Source organism: Dromiciops gliroides, chromosome 3 (assembly GCF_019393635.1).
Source record: "Dromiciops gliroides isolate mDroGli1 chromosome 3, mDroGli1.pri, whole genome shotgun sequence".
In the NCBI taxonomy this organism is placed as follows: domain Eukaryota; kingdom Metazoa; phylum Chordata; class Mammalia; order Microbiotheria; family Microbiotheriidae; genus Dromiciops; species Dromiciops gliroides.
The window spans coordinates 303188434-303206440 of NC_057863.1; the positions used below are offsets into that span (position 1 = coordinate 303188434).

The 18007-nt window shown below is 38.2% G+C and overlaps 1 protein-coding gene across 7 annotated transcripts in view; it reads left to right on the forward strand.

Moving 5' to 3' along the window:
* SH3KBP1 (SH3 domain containing kinase binding protein 1) overlaps window positions 1-18007 on the forward strand; it is a 463133-nt gene that overhangs the window by 401920 nt on the left and 43206 nt on the right. For all 7 annotated transcript variants that reach the window (XM_043996852.1, XM_043996855.1, XM_043996854.1 and 4 more), the window contains one exon: window positions 14087-14172. In XM_043996852.1, coding sequence (XP_043852787.1) covers window positions 14087-14172 — 86 coding nt within the window. The remainder of the gene's footprint in view (window positions 1-14086; window positions 14173-18007) is intronic.

Here is an 18007-nt window from a genome sequence, read left to right on the forward strand (position 1 = left end):
TTACATCAGTAGTTCAAGCCTTAGCTTCCTAGATCACTCAAGTCTCAGGGACAGCTTCCCTGCCTTTTAAAGAAAAAAAAAGAAGCCTAATGTACATGGGAGATACTTTTTTGGCAAGGGTAAGCGATGGCAAGTAAATGGCTAAGATGCTCCACAGCTACCCATATGAAGTTAGCAGAAATTAAGGAAGACCTCCAGCTCATTTGACAAGGATATAGACAAGAATTAGTCAATAAATATGGCTGAATAGGTTGCAGTCTCCATAGTTAGAACTTTCAGGATGAGAGCACAAATCCATCTATTTAGGTATTAAGTAAACTTGACAAAAAACCAAGTTTAAAAAGAAGGGTAAGCAACTGAATCGTTCACAGCTCAAACACTACTAAATACTTTTCTGATAAAAACCAAAAAAAGAGAAAAAACCCACACAAACACTACTGAGTTCTTTGACAGGAAAACTTTCTATATAAACGAGTAAGTCAAAGATGGTATCATCTGAGTGCCTAGTGAAGTAAATAAGAATTTTTCATAAGCACAAATAGTTTATAAAATATGTAGAAGAGGAGCTCACCCAGAACTTGTTGGGTGGTGAAAGAATAGTCAAATATGCCATCTTTGACTAGACACATTGAATAAAGATTGTGTAGACCATTTAATTTCATCATCTAGACTGATCAAGCAGCAATACTTAATAATACGGGTTTTGGGGTTTTTTGTTTTGTTTTGTTTTGTTTGTAGGGCAGTGAAGGTTAAGTGACTTGCCCAGGGTCACACAGCTAGTAAGTGTCAAGTGTCTGAGGCTGGATTTGAACTCAGGTTCTCCTGAATCTAGGACCGGTGTCTTATCTACTGTGCCACCTAGCTGCCCAATAATATGCTTTGAGAGAAATCTCCCAACACCTATGTAGTCTGGTTTTCCAAACCGTTGATTCAATTTCTGAACATCAAATTATTTACTAAACTCTTTAATTTCTATGCTCACCTGATATGTATTTATTTTCTTCTCTTGTTAGTTTTCCCAAAACTTAAGTTTTCACACTTTTTATTCATGGTAGAGTTGGGTTGTTTTTTTAAAAATCCTCCCCTACACCCAGTTGTATATTAGAACCATGTTTCATGAAGAATGCTATTTTTAAAGTTTGCATAAAAAATCATCATGAACAAAAATGGTATAGCAGTTAGTATGGATGTTTTCTAAAATGTATATCCTCCCTCCTCCCTCCCCACCCCCAACAGCTGGGGAACTGATGAGTGAGAGAGAGAACTTTGTGTATCTCAGCTTTCCCATTGGCATTTCTAAGTGACCTTGATGGGTTAGGTCCCAGAAAGTCTCACCCAGCTCCTATAAATGACCCTTGGAAAGTTGCCTGCCTGTAACTGGCAGAAATGAATAGGGCTGAGAAACAGTTTGAGAAAGATAGAAGCTTCAGCTAAGCACTCCCTTTTATAGCATGTTTTATTTAGAAGAAAATGATACTTCCTCTAGGCTTTCTTGAGATTTACCAAGTTATTCTGGCCTTCCAAATTGTTGGCTGCTTGTACTTACTGGAAATGGTTTAAAGAATGCCTGGTTTTCATGTGCGGGGGCCATCTTCTTTTGTACCTTTATTGTCATCTTCCCCTATCTGATTCAAGTTTACCTTTCCAGGCTTATCTTATTCCTTCATTTATTTATTCATTCAATAACTTAACTTACTTTATTAATTAAGTGGGTCCTTAATTTTTCTGATGTAGGTACTCCCTCCAATCCTTTTCATCTGTAATGACTCTTGTCCATGTCTTCCCTTAAATCTTCCATAGGGAGTCCACTACCATGCTAGAGGCTTTCCACGGCATTTTTTAATCTTATTTGAATTCCAGAGTTCGCAATATTATATAAGTTTAATTTTGTTTAATATTCCTTGTTAACTATTTTATAAAGAATTAAAATTTTAGAACCAAAAAGAAAATTCTCGGTTGTGAACCAGATCTCCTAGACAACATGCTTTGTGGTTTGAATCATGAGCCCATGTAAAACAAAGCCCTTGCTATCATGTACACACACCATAGGCTCATGGCTGTTGAGTGGGAATTGAGTCTATTGAAGACTGAACCCCTGAACTGTATCACATCAAGGGATGGTGTCATGCATATACAACACCAGGAGTGCTCTTTAGTCCTAGCAAAGTAACTGCCATCTTCACCTTTGCCTATAGAGCTTCTGTGGTTTTTGTTTTAGGTTTTTTTTTTGGGGGGGTGCTTTTTTCTATGCTATCATATCCCAATACATTGATTAGGAAATAGTGAATGGAATAACTCACTAATTCTATTGTGAAAGCTTGATGGGTCCTTCAGAGATTTATTTTTAGAACAATGAAATGGTTTTCTTATATTTAGTATTTAAATGCTTAAACTGCTTTTGCATAAGAGATCAAGGGCTTGATAATAATCATAACACTGGGGTTTTGACTGGAGGACACCCCTCATGTTACAAATATTTTCACTTGTTTCCCTATGTGGCGAATACCCTGCATTGTAATTTTTTTTTTAAAAAAAAGAACCACATAGAGGGATAAATGTCTGATATTCTCATGATGTTTTTAGCCTAAGGCAAAAATTGGAGAGATGTTAATGTACTAATATCAACCAAGTTATTGGAGAAGTGAGAATGTCTCTCTTGAGACTAACTTACCTGCAAAGAAGGTAATTTTCTTCTCTGGATTAGGGAAGATATCAGATTGTCTAAGACATTTGGTACATAAATATGCAGAAGATAATCTTCAACCTAATGAGAACTCAGTGGTATAACTCTAATACTGCCCCCAAAGCACAATTTTCAGAAAGGGCTTCTTTACCTATTATAAATTGCAAAGTAAATAGACCTCAGGGGAGAACAGGTACCCATGTATATTCCACAAAAGATGAGGTAAATACCCAATTTCAAGTAACCTTAATGTTCTCTGTGGCCCTCCAGAACACTTTGAGGTTCCGTGTGGTGAACTGAACTAGGAGTCAAAAGATAGAGATTCACGTGCTGTTTGTGGCCCTAAGACCTTGCACAAATCACTTCTTCCCTGCAGGGACCTCAATTTTCCCATCCATAAAACTTTGCAATTGGATCAAGTAGTCTCAAAGGTCTTCTCTGGCTCTAATATTCTACAGTTCTAATATTCAACTGTCTAGTATTAAAAATGTTTTTCTATGTTAGAAATATTTTTCCACTGTTAGGAAAAAAAAAGATATAATGTCCTTTACAGGGAGAAGTTGAAAGATGGAGTTAAGGAACTGAATAAGTGAAAAACCTCCCTTTTTTAAAAAGCTTTTGAGAGCTAATTTTCTAGTCTCTGGAATTTCATGTTGTATATCAGTCTCTTTTGGTTTCTTTTAGTCTGTAAGTTAGCTTAGGGAAAGGGATGGAATTGGTCTTCATTGTGTCTGTAGTTTCCAGTGAGGTCTTATCTACATTTTTAAAAAATTCCTCACCGAGAGATAGGATGAATTTTGTTTTATACATGATATAAAAACCCCATGTTGGGGCAGCTGGTGGCGCAGTGGATAGAGCACCGGCCTTGGAGTCAGGAGGACCTAAGTTCAAATCCAACCTCAGACACTTAACATTTACTAGCTGTGTGACCCTGGGCAAGTCACTTAACCCCAGTTGCCTCACCAAAAAACAAACAAACAAAAAACCCCCCCAAACCAAAAACCCCATGTTAGGAATGATCCACAACCCCTGTCAAACTTACTCAAACAGTGTCATTTAGTAGAAAAGTTACTGGATTTGAAGTCAAGTTTGAATCTTAGTGCCATTCCTACTTACTACCCATGTAACTTTGGGTGAGTGGCCTAACCTTCTCTGGACCTCAGTTTCTCAACTGTAAAATAAGAGCATTGGACTAGATAATTTTCCAATGGCCTTCCGATTCTAACTGTGATCCTATAAGTGTCACTGACAGCCAGAATCAGAAAGTAGGACATTAGGATATACACACAGATGTGTGCCCAGGCAGATTCATCTTTCAAGTGGCACCTAATGGACTTTTTCAAAAGGGGCACAGACATGGGGTGTGCCAGAGCTCTCATGAGCCAATTGTTAAATTTTCTATGGGAGCATATATACCTAGAAACTTGGCAAAAGCTACAAATCATGGCTTGATTTATTGTTTTATTGATTGTCTAGACTTAAGGTGATGGAGGAAATATTAATGAGGCAAAGTAGACTTAAAAGTGTGTAGTGTTTTTTCAGAGAGGTGGTTGGTAAACCCATGGGCATCTACCAGAATTAGAACACTCGCTCTCCCCCTCCTCCTTCAAGCTTGCCAGGTAACTGGAGAATTCAATCCAATAATTTTAAAGCAGCTTCCAGTATCACAGGATGCTGGGTGAATATGAATTGCAGGATAAGCAAACCTCACCATCCCTAGACTCAACCTACTGGCTCAGGACCCAAATTAGAAGTTGGAATTTCCAACTGGGTTATAGAGCTGGTTCTGAAGGACCCGGCGTGTTTTCTGCCAGTTTTGCAGATCTAGCATAGAAAAGGGAAATTTGGTGGCAAATTGAGGGGATTGTCCCGTTATCTTTTGACTTCACTCTTTGGGAAATCTCCACTAACCTATAAATAGCCAAACTTGTTTGTGCATATCTAAGCAAGGACATAGTGAAAGAGAACAGCTGCTTGAGAAAAATCACCCTAGTTCCTGTTTCCTGTGCCCATGGCTCATGCTGTCTTAGTATTTAACCAGGAGATTTCTGGGGATCAAAGAGTACCCGTGATTTTCTTAGGACAATTTTGGCTCTCAGGTAGGTGGATGTGCCAGAACTCTGCAAAAGCTAGAGGTACCCTCTGCTTCTGGAGTTCTGTATTTTTTTTAAAATGGAGGATAATTGGTGGAAAAGTGGATCTTAGTGGCTCTTAGAAGTCCTGGATTCTAGTCCTGCCTTCCCTACTTACTATATAAATGTAATATCAGCCTGTCACTGAACCTCAGTTTCTTTATTTGTAAAATGACACTTGCACTACCAGCTCACCTGTTTGTCATGAGGGAAGTCCTCTCTAAATGCTGTACAAATGTCAGTTGTGCACGCTCCTGTCATGATACTAGCAAACTGGTGGTAGCTTGCTGTGGTTGAGACTTAGGTATGCCACTATACAGAGAAGAGGCCCCCACTTAGACCTCTTTGTTTTCCTTAAACAAATGTTCACATTCTTTTATTGCTGCTGCTGTGGCTGTTGTTACCGTTGGTAAGAAGAGCTCTGAGAATTGGGAGAGGTGAATTCTAGACCAACCAGGCTTTGTCATACATCTGTGTGACCTTGAACAAAATCTACCTCTTCCCCCACCCCCACTCCTACTGCACCAGTGTTAATTTAAATGAGGATTCCTTAGGGTTAATGAATGAGGGGATAGATGTTTGATAAGCTAGAAGTTCCAGGCTTTATCTTACTACTAGCATCTTTGCTTTCCTAACTTTTAGAACATTTTGGAGCTAGAGGTCATCTTAAAGGCTCCTGCTGGGGGTGGAACCTAAAATATAAATGATTAAAAATGATATAATTGACATAAGATTTCAGTATTAGAGGTAGAATGGTATTATTCATGTCAAAAGTGGTTTTTTTCTCCCAAATTCTTCATAATGTACTATCTTGCATGGGAGTGTGGATAATGACTGAACTATGATTTTATTATCATTATTATGATTTTATGATATTATTATGAACTACTTATTTATTTTCTCCTGGGTATGAGATAGTGGAGTGGATAAAGCCCTCAATTTGGAGTCTGGAAGATTTGGTTTCAAATTTTGCCTCCTATACTTAGCTATGTGACCCTGAATAAATCACTTAACCTCTCAGTGGCTGTTTCTTCATTCGTAAAATAGGATGTTTGGACTCAGTTCGGCTTCAATCTATAGTGTAGGCCCATACCTTCAGAGAGTTGCACAGGGTCACACAGACCATATGTATCAAAGTTGGGACTTGAAGGCCAGTCTTTCTGATTTTTAAGGCCAGTTCTCTAACCTCTGTGCTGTGATGCTTCTTACCACATCTGTGAATGTGATTTAAAAAAAAACAAAAAACAAAAAAAAAAACCCAACTTTCTCCAAAACAGATGAAGAGGGAAGGTCGAATCACGTCAGTAGGTCTGAGTAGCCAGCTGTGGACAGAAGCCTCTTTCTTTTAGCTCTAAGACCTGGGAGAAGATTCAGGCTACAGTAATGGCCCGTGGCACTAAAAGGACAGAAGCATCATCCAGTAGAATGTAAGCTCCTTGAGGTCAAGGGGCTTTTGCCTTTTATCTTGGTGCCCCCACTGACTTTCAAACAATAGGCCATCTGGAGGACTAGATAGGTAGATTTCTGGACTGGAGCCAGAAAGATCTGAGTTTGAATCCAGCCTCGGGCATTTTCTTCCCTGCTGAGTGAGGTCATTAAACCTCTTTGGACCTCAGGACCCTCATCTTTACAAGGGGAGTAATAATTCCCATAGAACCCACTTTTACAGGATTTTGTGAAGTTTTCATACATACTTATTGTGTTCTCATCTTTTTGATGGAGTTTGAATATACATGGTCTTATTTTTGATATTAGGCATCTCTTTAAAGGGATTGTATGATGGTGGAAGTTGGATAGGTCATTCTTTTTCTCTAGGATTAGTTCCTTCATCTTTAAAAATGATGGAGTAATGGGGCAGCTAGGTGGCGCAGTAGATAAAGCACCTGCCTTGGATTTAGGAGGACCTGAGTTCAAATCCAGCCTCAGACACTTGACACTTACTAGCTATGTGAACCTGGTCAAGTCACGTAACCCTCATTGCCCTGCAAAAAAAAAAAAAATGATGGAGTAAGACTAGGGGTGATCTCTAAGGTCAGTGGTACCAAACTCAAATAGGAACTTATCCCTAAGGTCTGTAACATTGAGTTAGAAAATCACAAAATTAACATTTTCTATGTTGTATTACATTCTTATTTATATTGTTAACCATTTCCCAGTTACATTTTGGGGGTTTGGGGGGGGGGGTTGTAAGGCAATTGGGGTTAAGTGACTTGCCCAGGGTCACACAGATAGTAAGTGTTAAGTTTCTGAGGCTGAATTTGAACTCAGGTCCTCCTGACTCCAGGGCCGGTGCTCTATCCATCCCAGTTATATTTTAATCTGGCTCTGGCTCATTCAGGAGTTTTGCAGACCACTCTCATTTGACATCTCTTTCTAAGGTCCCTTCCAACCTCAGATCCAATGAGCTAGTTGTTTTTTTAAAGTTTATTTAATTGAATTTAATGGAATCATCACAATTAGAAAGCCTGCTCTGATTTTTATGAGTTATTGAGTTCATATTATACAGTCCTTCATCCAACTTCCCCATCACCTAACCATCTCCATAAAAGATAGTTCACTTATCTCCAGAATTCTCTTTGCTGTGGGCTGCCTCTTAGACCTCAGTAAAATATCAGGGTCATAAATTTGGGCTACCTTAGGCTAAATTGGACATGCTGTTAAAGACAGTCTCTATATGCCTTACACCTTCCTCATTAGCTTCTGCGTATATTCCTCAGACCTCCTATCACTTACCAATTCTGACTATGAGAAATAAACCATCTAGATGGGTTAAATGTATTTAGTTAAGAAGTTTGATGTACATGTCACTCTGTATATAATATATACATATGTGGGTTTTATATACAAATAGAAATACACATAGGTCTATGTGTGTATATATATACATATATACATACACACACACACACACACACACACACATATATATATATATGCATGTGTACATGATATCTTGAGACCCTGGTTTACAGAGTATCCCTAGCATAGTGTTCCAGCTCACTCAGTGTATTAAGACCAAAACTAGAAATTAGGAGACTAAGAATCCACTCCAGCTTCTGTTAATGACTTTTTGAGTGGTCCTGGGCTAGTCACTGTTCTACTCTGTGTCTCATTTTTCCCACTTATGAAGTAAAGGAGAATATTATCCCTTAGTTATGCAATCATCAAAATTTTTTTAGGATGTACTTCCTATTTGTGTAGATTAAAATTCCACAAAATTATGTAATATTTTAAAATTTATTTTTCAATTGACAAACATTTGTTTCTCTCCCACTCTATCCCCCCAATTGCAAAAAGACAAAAACAAAGACAATCACCTTATAACAAAAAGATACATAACAAAACAAAAATTCCAATATTGCTCATGTCTAGAAATGTATAAATATATGTACAGAAATGTATATATTCGTCTCTGAATTATGTTACCTCTCTGTCAGGAGGTAAAGCAGCATGCTTCATCATGCCATCCATGTCATCTGGAATCATGATTGAGCATTACAGTGATTAGAGTTCTTGAGTCTTTCAAAGTATTTGTCTTTACAATGTTGTAACATACAACATTTTTCAAGAACAATAATTATATAGTAATCACAGAGCTTCCTTGATTGAAAATCTTCAACCGAAATATTATTTACCCTTAATATGTATTTTTTTTTTGTTTTTATCCCCCTAAATCAAAACAAAGAAAAGAACTTAGAGATCACCTATTGCAAGCTACTCATTTTACAGAGGAAGAACCCAACCTGAAAAAAAAAAGAGTAAATGACTTTTTGATCACACTGGTAAATAAGTAAGACAGTTAGGCTTGAGGCTCAGACTCAAGTCCTCAGAATCCAGATTTGCTCTTCTTTCCAGTTTACCACACGCTGCAAAGTTTACCACACGCTGCCTCTGAATTGCCCACAAGAAAGGTCCTAAATTGCATTTCTCCCCTTCAAATACAGCGATATCATTTAATAAACAGAAATGCTATTTGTTTCGGCAGCCTCTGAGCTTGTGGCTACTATTTAAGGACTGCATCTTAATTGATAATGTCAGTAGCTCCAGACATGTACTTGGTGGGGGGGATACAGAAGTTCTATTTAAAAGAATACATTAGCATTGTTGTAAGATCCTATAAATACATTAAAGGGAATTTGCAAGTAAGACACTTTAAAAAGTCACTTCCACACCTACCGTCTGATCATTGTCAAAACACCAGCTGCAGTCCCCTACTTAGAAAGATCAAAACCTTTTGTAAAAACACCTACAGTATTTTTCTATATAGGATTGCTTTGGGCTCCCATGGAGGAGCCTAGGGTTTGTGATGGGCTCTTAGAGTTAGAAGAACGTGAAGAGGGGCAGCTAGGTGTTGCAGTGGATAAAACTCCAGCCCTGGAATCAGGAGTACCTGAGTTCAAATCCAGCCTCAGACACTTGACACTTACTAGCTGTGTAACCCTGAGCAAGTCACTTAACCCCAACTCCCTCACCAAAAAAAAAAAAAAAAAAAATGAAGAAGAAGAATGTGAAGGGGAGAACGCATTTTCTGACTTGCCAACAGCCTGGGTCGTTGTGAGAAGGAATTGTATTGGGTGATGACATTTGTTTCCCATTCTTAAGACGCCTGGCTCAGCTTCAAAGTCAAACTGCTTCCAAAAATCAGGGCAGGCAAATTCCCACAAGGCTAATACTTGAAGCAGGGTTCTTTCCTTCCACTTCCAAAGGCATGGAAAGGACAGACTTCTGGGAAGCTGTAAATGTGCAGTTAACCTTTGAGACAAACTCTGACTCCTGTAGATAAGAACACTAGGGGATTATGGCTGGGGTTAGGATAAAACACTATACCCTTGGGGCAGTTAGGTGGCACAGTGGATAAAGCACCAGCCCTAGATTCAGGAGTACCTGAGTTCAAATCCAGCCTCAGACACTTGACACTTACTAGCTTTGTGACTCTGGGCAAGTCACTTAACCCTCATTGCCCTGCAAAAACAAAAACCAAAAACACTATGCCCTCACACAGACCATTCCTGGGAGTTTGGTCCTAAGGCAGATCATACCACAAATACATTAGCCCCACCCTGAGCTTGGACTAAGGGAAATTGTGAAGGTGACCACCTAATGTACAACAAGGGATGCTTTTTAATATTTTTAGGGTAAATGTATATTTTAATGCTAGAAAATTGCATTCTTCATGGCAGATAGATATTTTAGAATCATAGAATTAGAGCTGGCAGGATAGTATATCTGATAGAATTAAGACTTGAAATCAGGAGATCGAGGTTCACATTTTATTTCAGATACTTACTGTGTGACACTGAGCAAATCATTCAACTTTTCAAAGCCTCAGTCCCTTACCTATCATACTATATTTACATTATTTATCAGGACTGTTGTGAAGGCAATGTTTATAAGTCTTAAGGAACTATATAAATGCGAGTTGCTTTTATTATCCTCTTGTCCAGCCTTGGCAGATGAGGTAATCAGAGACTCAGAGGAGTTGGATGACTGGCCTAGGGTCACACAGCTACTAAACGGTAGATCAGAATCTCCAACTCTCACCCCGACAAGCTTTCTTTCCACTAAGTCAAGCCACATTTATATCACTTGTAAAGCGTTTATACCCAGGCAACAGTGACCTGGGGCAGCCATGTTTCAAGGGATTGTATTTAGGCAGATATTCGATCTGGGATCTGTTATGCCCCATTTCACATCTTGGAAGAAGACTTTGAATTCTGCCTTTGGATGGGACGACCCAGATCAGGAGACTACTCTGGGCCAGCTTTGTTCTCCTGTACCAAGTGATTGTTACCAAAAATAAAACATGGATAGTGAGCAAACATACATACACACATGTGGGCATATGTGTGTATATACTTATATACATATGGGTTCTGCCAATCTACATTGCTGGGATTTTAGGTTATATGATATATAGATGGAGGGGTTTTAGGTTGCCTGGGTATTGAAGACCCAAGTCTTTTTATATAGATATGAATGTGTCTGTCTGTGTGTGTATACACATATTTATGTATCATACATGTATATGTGTGTATACATGCACATGTTTTATATACATGTGTGTATAAATATATGCCCATGTGTGCGCATCTACATACTCACATATACATGTATGATACATATGTGTGGGTATATGTATACACACAAATACACATATGTCTATATGTATCGATTTGTTCTGCCTTCCTGATTCACTGCCTGACGTCCAACATGGGGCCACTGAAAGCTCAGATTGAAGGGGCACTGCCCACTATTCCCCACACCCTAGGAGAGATCTGTCTAGGCAAAATATAAGTTCTGGTTATGAATAAGCTTTTGGTATTTAATGTATCCAGAAATAGTACTTCCTAGGTACAAATGTAACTTAAGCAAATTCTATTACATTTTTTGTGAATATATAGTCCCCAGTTGTTTAGGCTTAGTCAGTACTAAACTAGTAAAAGTGAAAAACAACTACTTTACCACTGGAGGAAAAGCATCATTTATTAAAAATTAATGATTTGGGGAACAGCTAGTTGGTGCAGTGGATAAAGCACCAGCCCTGGATTCAGGAGTACCTGAGTTCAAATCCGGCCTCAGACACTTAACACTAGCTGTGTGACCCTGGGCAAGTCACTTAACCCTCATTGCCCTGCAAACCAAACCAAAAAAAAAAAATTAATGATTTTCTCTCTCATTAAATTTCCTTCCAAAAATTTCTTTTAGAGGACTAATTGTATGTGATAAGGCCTAATAGAAATCAGTGAATTACTTCTAGTCTTTTGGCTTGGAAATTAATTGCTTAAAATACTAATTTATTTTTTAAAAAATTTTAGGGGCAGCTAGGTGGTACAGTAGATAAAGCACCAGCCCTGGATTCAGGAGGGCCTGAGTTCAAATCCAACCCCAGACACTTGACACTAGCTGTGTGATCCTGGGCAAGTCACTTAACCCTCATTGCCCCACTAAATTTTTTTTTTTTAATTTGACAAATACCAGTAAACCTGAACATTTTCACACAGAAGAAAAAAAGTATATGACAACACAAAGCAAATTACATATAGCTTGGTTGGGTTTATTTTTTGAAAATGCTATATCCTAAGTTCATCATGGGCAGCTAGGTAGCATAGTAGATAGGGTGTCTGGCCTGAAGTCAGGAATACCTGAGTCCAAATCTGGCCTCAGACACTTACTAGCTGTGTGACTCTGGGCAAGTCACTCAACCCTGTTTGCTTCAGCTTCCTTCTCTGTAAAATGAGCTGGAAACCACTCAGGTATCTCTGTGAAGAAAACCCCAAATGGGGTCATAAAGAGAGTCAGACATGACTGAAAACAACTAAACAACAAAAAAGTTCATCACAGAGTTGTCCTGCATGTTCACCACAGTTCCAGAAGTTGTCCTGCTTGTCTGTGTTTCCCTCTAAACTCCCTTCTATGTATTTGAAGTGCTGGGGATATAGAGAAAGGCTGAGAACATCATGTACTTTTTTTATTTTTGTGGAGCAGTGAGGGTTAAGTGACTTGCCCAGGGTCACACAGCTAGTAAGTGTCAAGTGTCTGAGGCCGGATTTGGACTCAGGTCCTCCTGAATCCAGGGCCGGTGCTTTATCCACCGTGCCACCTAGCTGCCCCGAACATCATCTACTTTCAAGGATCTTATTGTACAGGTTGGGCCAAAAGTCATGAAGGGGTTTCAATATTTAATAATTCCTTTATTTTTTGTTTTTAATTTATAATATCATAGCATCATATGCAGTATATATAGAAAATAAATTTACATTGTGTATGGAAAACCAAATATCATCAATGGCAAAAAATAAAGAAAAAATAATTTTCAAAGTTATTAAAACGTGATTTTTGGCACACCTTGTATAATGGGGAACACAGCATTGAAACTACATGTTGGAAAAGTAGCTAACAGCTCAAATAGGTGTTGTAGCTCAAGTGTTGCCGCTCAAAAAATCCAAGTAGGCAGCAGAATGTGGTTGAAGGCTTCTTTAATACATCTTTGCGAAGGTGGGCACCCTCCTGAATGTGTCAGAGAGTTTAGATATTTTTTATGTTCCTGAACTAAGAAAATGTCTTTGAATTTGTAAGGAACATTTGCAAAATAAGTAATGCATATTTAATGCATTTTGATCTTTCCACCAAGGAACCAAGGGAAAAGAGACATGACAGCAACTACCAGCTTTAAGATCATTTGGTAGATTGTGATTGACTGTTTGGGATCCATGTTATATTACATGCCCCCTCAAACACCTCATAGGAGAGGTTTATTAAGAGGTTAGAAGATGACTTTTTAGGAGTACAAGGTATTCATGATTTGAAAAGAAACTGGACTAACAAATCTCTAAGCTCCCTCTCAATTGTATGATTCTCAGTTTTTATAGATGAGGCCTTTTAGTTTCCAGCGCCAGTCTTTGGCCTCTTCCAAATAAAGTACCACAAAGACTTGGGTACCACATTTGACATTTATGGAAAATAATAAAACCTTCTCCTTGTGAGCATGCAGTTCAGTTGGTTGTGTGTGTGTGCCCTTCTCTATACTGGTGTTACTTGTGAGGTGATTCCTGAGGGAAGATGACTTCTCTTTCAGATGATGTGCATGTGAGTTCTCATCTACTTTCCCCCAAGAGTAGTCTAACCTTTCCTGTTAAGTTCCAGATAAGTAGCTTGCCAGATTTCAACATGACATGATATAGCTGTCAGCATGTCAAAAGATGTTCCCGTCCCAGGCTACCCAATCTTCCAGGGAGATAATATAGCACCCTTTTTTTTTTTTACTCTGAGTTCAAAGTGGCCAACTTTTGATGAGTAGGGTTAGCTAGGCTTGTTTTCTGGATGAAGTCCTTTCAGCTGCTGCTGCTTGATCTCTTTGATTTGGTAAAGAGAATTAAATTGTGGGGCTGTGTACCACTGTATTTCACCCGATTTTCACAGGTTGAATGCCATTTAATTTAGCTTAGGATTTCATTCCTGATACAGTGCTGGGTACATTGCTAAATGCTTGTCCCCAAAATAGGCATCTTTCAGAACCATGTGTCACAAGAAGAAAGAGTACAGTACATTGACCAGGCGGCATCAAGATAAAACTAATCCTTGTGGCAATGAGACTGGTTGGCAGCAGCTTTCTGTGATGAGTGGTTGCGTGTACTCAATGATTTTATTGAAGTATAAAGTTCCATCTCCTCCACATAGGGCACACTCATTAATGTGTTCAGTGCAAGAGAAGTGACACCCATCAAATAAGTGGAGGCTATTAAATATATGGACTCTTTTTTTATATATATAGGACTGACACTGCAAAGATTGACTTGGTGGTCAGTACGGTATCCAGCACCTCCGAGAAGGACCTCTCAGACAGAAGCAATGACATTGGTAAGTAAAGACAATTTTGTAGTTTTGCAAAGTTATAAATAACTTTGGAGCACCTGACTTGCTATGATCTGCTACCCCAAGCAGTGACATGAGAGATAACTTGCCAATATTAATGACACTTTCTTGGTTATATCCAACTTTGTGAAGAAGAGAAATTATAATAGTTTCCTTATTTAAACAAAACATTATTTCTTTTCTGACTTTAGAATTAATTTGGCTTTAGGTCTAATGAAAGTTGGCAATAACCTTTTTTAAAGGTGAAGACTGGCATGAATCTTCATATTTTGTGCTAGAGATTGATGCAGAATATAGAAGTTTGGTACTATCGTAGGTAGATAGATAACAGTTTTCTTCAGTGAATGAATTTCTCAAATTCTCTTATAGTTTGGGGATCAAGAAATCATGTGATTGACATAAATGAAAAGGTTTAAAACCTAGTAGACATTATGGAGAGAAGCAGAAAAAATAGTACCACCACTAGTCATTTGAAAAGCAGAAAGATCTGACTTGTGTTATAGTTCACTTAGGAAACCTAGTTTCAGAGACCAATTTTACATGGAAGCTTTCCAGGATCACTTGCTCCAGGCACTCAATAACAGAAACATACATCTTTTGCAGTGGGGTGGATTTTGTAAGAGGCATTCTATGCTCTAAATGTTACCTCTTCACTGTTCCTTATTCACATGTGCTTCCTTCTAGAATCCTACCTCTTTGTCAATTAAGTAACAGGCTTTGGAGCTAATCTTAAGGGGGTGTTGAAAACCAAAGCATAGAGTTGAGTTGACTGGGAAGACACTAAACACAACTAAATTGTTTCCCTTTTGTGTATGGAAGAAGGCTCTATGTAGAATTTTAACTGGTTAATCCGCGTCATGGTGAATGGCTGTGTTAAAAAGGAATTGTAAATGAAGAGCCTGGTAGAGAACATTATACTTTTAATATATTTATTGCGCTGAAATAGAGAAACAACATAATGTAGAGGGCTTAGAGTAAGAAGGCTTGAGTTTATTTCCTACCTCTGACACATGCTAGTTGGGGACTCCTGGGCAAGTCACATGAGCTCTCAGATCCTCAATTTTCTCATCTAGAAAATAGGGTTAGGAGAAGATTCATGATGGAAAATGCTATATGCATTCAGAGAAAGAACTGATGAAATCTGAATGCAGATCAAAGCATACTATTTTCACTTAAAATTTGTTTTTCATGTTTTTCCCTTTTGTCCTGTTTTTTTTTTACAACACGACCAATGTGGAAATAAGTTTTATATGAATGCACATGTATAATGTATATCTGATTGCTTGCCATCTCGGGGAGGGGGAAGGAGAAAAATTTGGAACTCAAAATCTTTCAGAAAATTAATGTTGAAAATTGTCTCTACATGCAATTGGGAAAAACAAAATACTATTAAAAATAAAAGAAAATTACAAAATAAAATAGGGTTATAATAATCACACAATTGATCTCACAGGTTTTTTTATGAGAAAAGAGGCTTATAAACCTTAAAGTTCATTGTAATTGTGAACTCTTATTATTGGTATCGATCATTGGGTATTAATCATCATTAACAATATTATTAATCAGTAATAACAATTCTGTTCTATAATGAATATTGGAGATTTGATATTATGATTAATAACATTGATAGTTAAGGCTTGTTGATATCATTATTAACTTAATTAAGGAAGCAGGAAGCAAGAAGTTAAAGTGTTGGTGCCATGGGTACTATTAGTGTAGTAAAAGTAGGAGATTCTGAATCGATGTAATAGCTTTCTTTCATCTTCAGCTTGATCTTCCATAAGTTTTCTCTTTCTTCAGAAATATGAAACTTTGACTCTTCTTTACATCTAGAGATAACTAGGGTCATGGTTTCCTGACCTTTTTTCCTTTTGGACTGGATTTGTGATTTCAGTTTCATAGAGAACTTCCAGTGAGAAAACTCCCTCTACCAATTCAGATTGGCAACTGCTTTTGCAACCTGCAATTTTAAGAAAATTGCCAGAGAGACCTGAGAGTGACTTGCACCGGGTCACACAACCAGAATTTGTCATAGATAGTACTTAAATCAAGGTCTTCCTGACTCCCAGTTCTGTATCAGCTGCAAATCACAGCTTCAGTTCTTGAGCATGAGATAACATTTTTCAGTCCCACAAACCAATACAGAAGTATGTATAGTGCTTGATCAGATGTTCCTTTTTTTTTTAGGGAAAGGGTACTCAAATTATAAAGTAAACATCAGGAGAGGGGGAGGGGGAAGGAAAGAAGGAAGGAAGGAAGGAAGGAAGGAAGGAAGGAAGGAAGGAAGGAAGGAAGGAAGGAAGGAAGGAAGGAAGGAAGGAAGGAAGGAAGGAAAAAAACACATGTTTTATTCCCACTTGCCCTAGTGGAATGTAAGCTCCTTGAGAGCCTGGGTCTTTTTTTGTTTGCTTACTTTATCTTTGTATCCTCAGTGCTTTCTACATAATGGATACTTAATTTTTTGTATTGGATTAAATGGAAATATAGAAGGAATGAAGATGAAAAGTTTGTCTGTTTCTTTGTTTTGGAGAGGGGATAAATCTGGTTTTAAACCAGAGTTTGAGAGGTGAGGGTAATAAAGAAGTAGGGGTAGGAGATGTAAATTTGGGAGTCATCTGCATAGCTCTGATAGTTAAAGCCTTCAGAATGGATGAAATCCTTGAGAGACAGTGAATCAATAGAAGAGACTAAAGCTTTAACCATAGAGGATACCCATATAAAGGTAAGGCAGCATGATTGATTCCCCATCAAATTAAGTAATATCCTTTGTTACAAAAGAACACTTTCTGATTGAAGTTGACCATCAGAGCCCAGTGTGAACAGGGCCTGTACACCTTGAAATAATCAAAGCCATTGTGTGAGATCCATGACTGGATTTTTCCTAAGCAATTTGAATAAAAGAAAAGGCAGTTTCATAAATAAAGGGTCTGGATTTCAGAGGTTGAAGCAAGCATGACAACTTTGAGGAACAAAGAGAGTACTGAGCTGTGATGGAAAAGGGAGATATCTAGGAGAGTCATTGGTTCTATGGGCATCTCAGAGCAGAGGACCTAGGTTGAGGAAAGTTCCAAGAAAAGGTCAACTCTATCCCCCTATCTTCCTCTTCAAATACTTGTCTGTCCACAGACTCTGTAATATAATCCACTGTTTCCTTACCCAAACATTTCCTGTGAACTTGATTTCACCTCATTAGCAAAGAGACCAAGGATTAACTAGAGATAGATGCAAATGTTAGATTAGGCAATAAGCCTAACTTTTGCCTAGGGATTAGGAATTTTCCTAACTTGGAGTTCAGAACTATTGTGACTAAATTCAGAACTTTTCATCTAAAATAAAATCCCTAAAGCCAAAGAGAAGGGGACCTAGTGGACTGTTGAGGGCCGTTGTATTGCCCCCAGGTTTAAAATGAGCTAAGGATTATAACAGCTAATTTTATGTAAACACGATTAGGCAATTTGGTTGTGCAGTGGATAGAGTGCCTGGCCTGGAGTCAAGAAGACCAGAGTTCAAATCTAGCCACAGATACTTACTAGCTGCATGACCCTGGACAAGTCACTTAACTTCCTTCTGCCTCAGCTTCCTCAACTGTAGAAAGGATATCATAATAGCACCTACATACCAGGGTTGTAAGGATCAAATGAGATAATATTTGGAAAGTTCTTAGCACAGGGTCTGGTACATGGTAGGTGCTTAGGAAATTATTATTTCCTTCTCACCTTCCATATTAGAGAGTAGAAAGAAGAAAATGTGACAGAAAAGAATGGGTCAGAGGTAAAAAGACCATGCTTTGTAGGCCAAAGAAGTGGAAGCATCAAGAAGA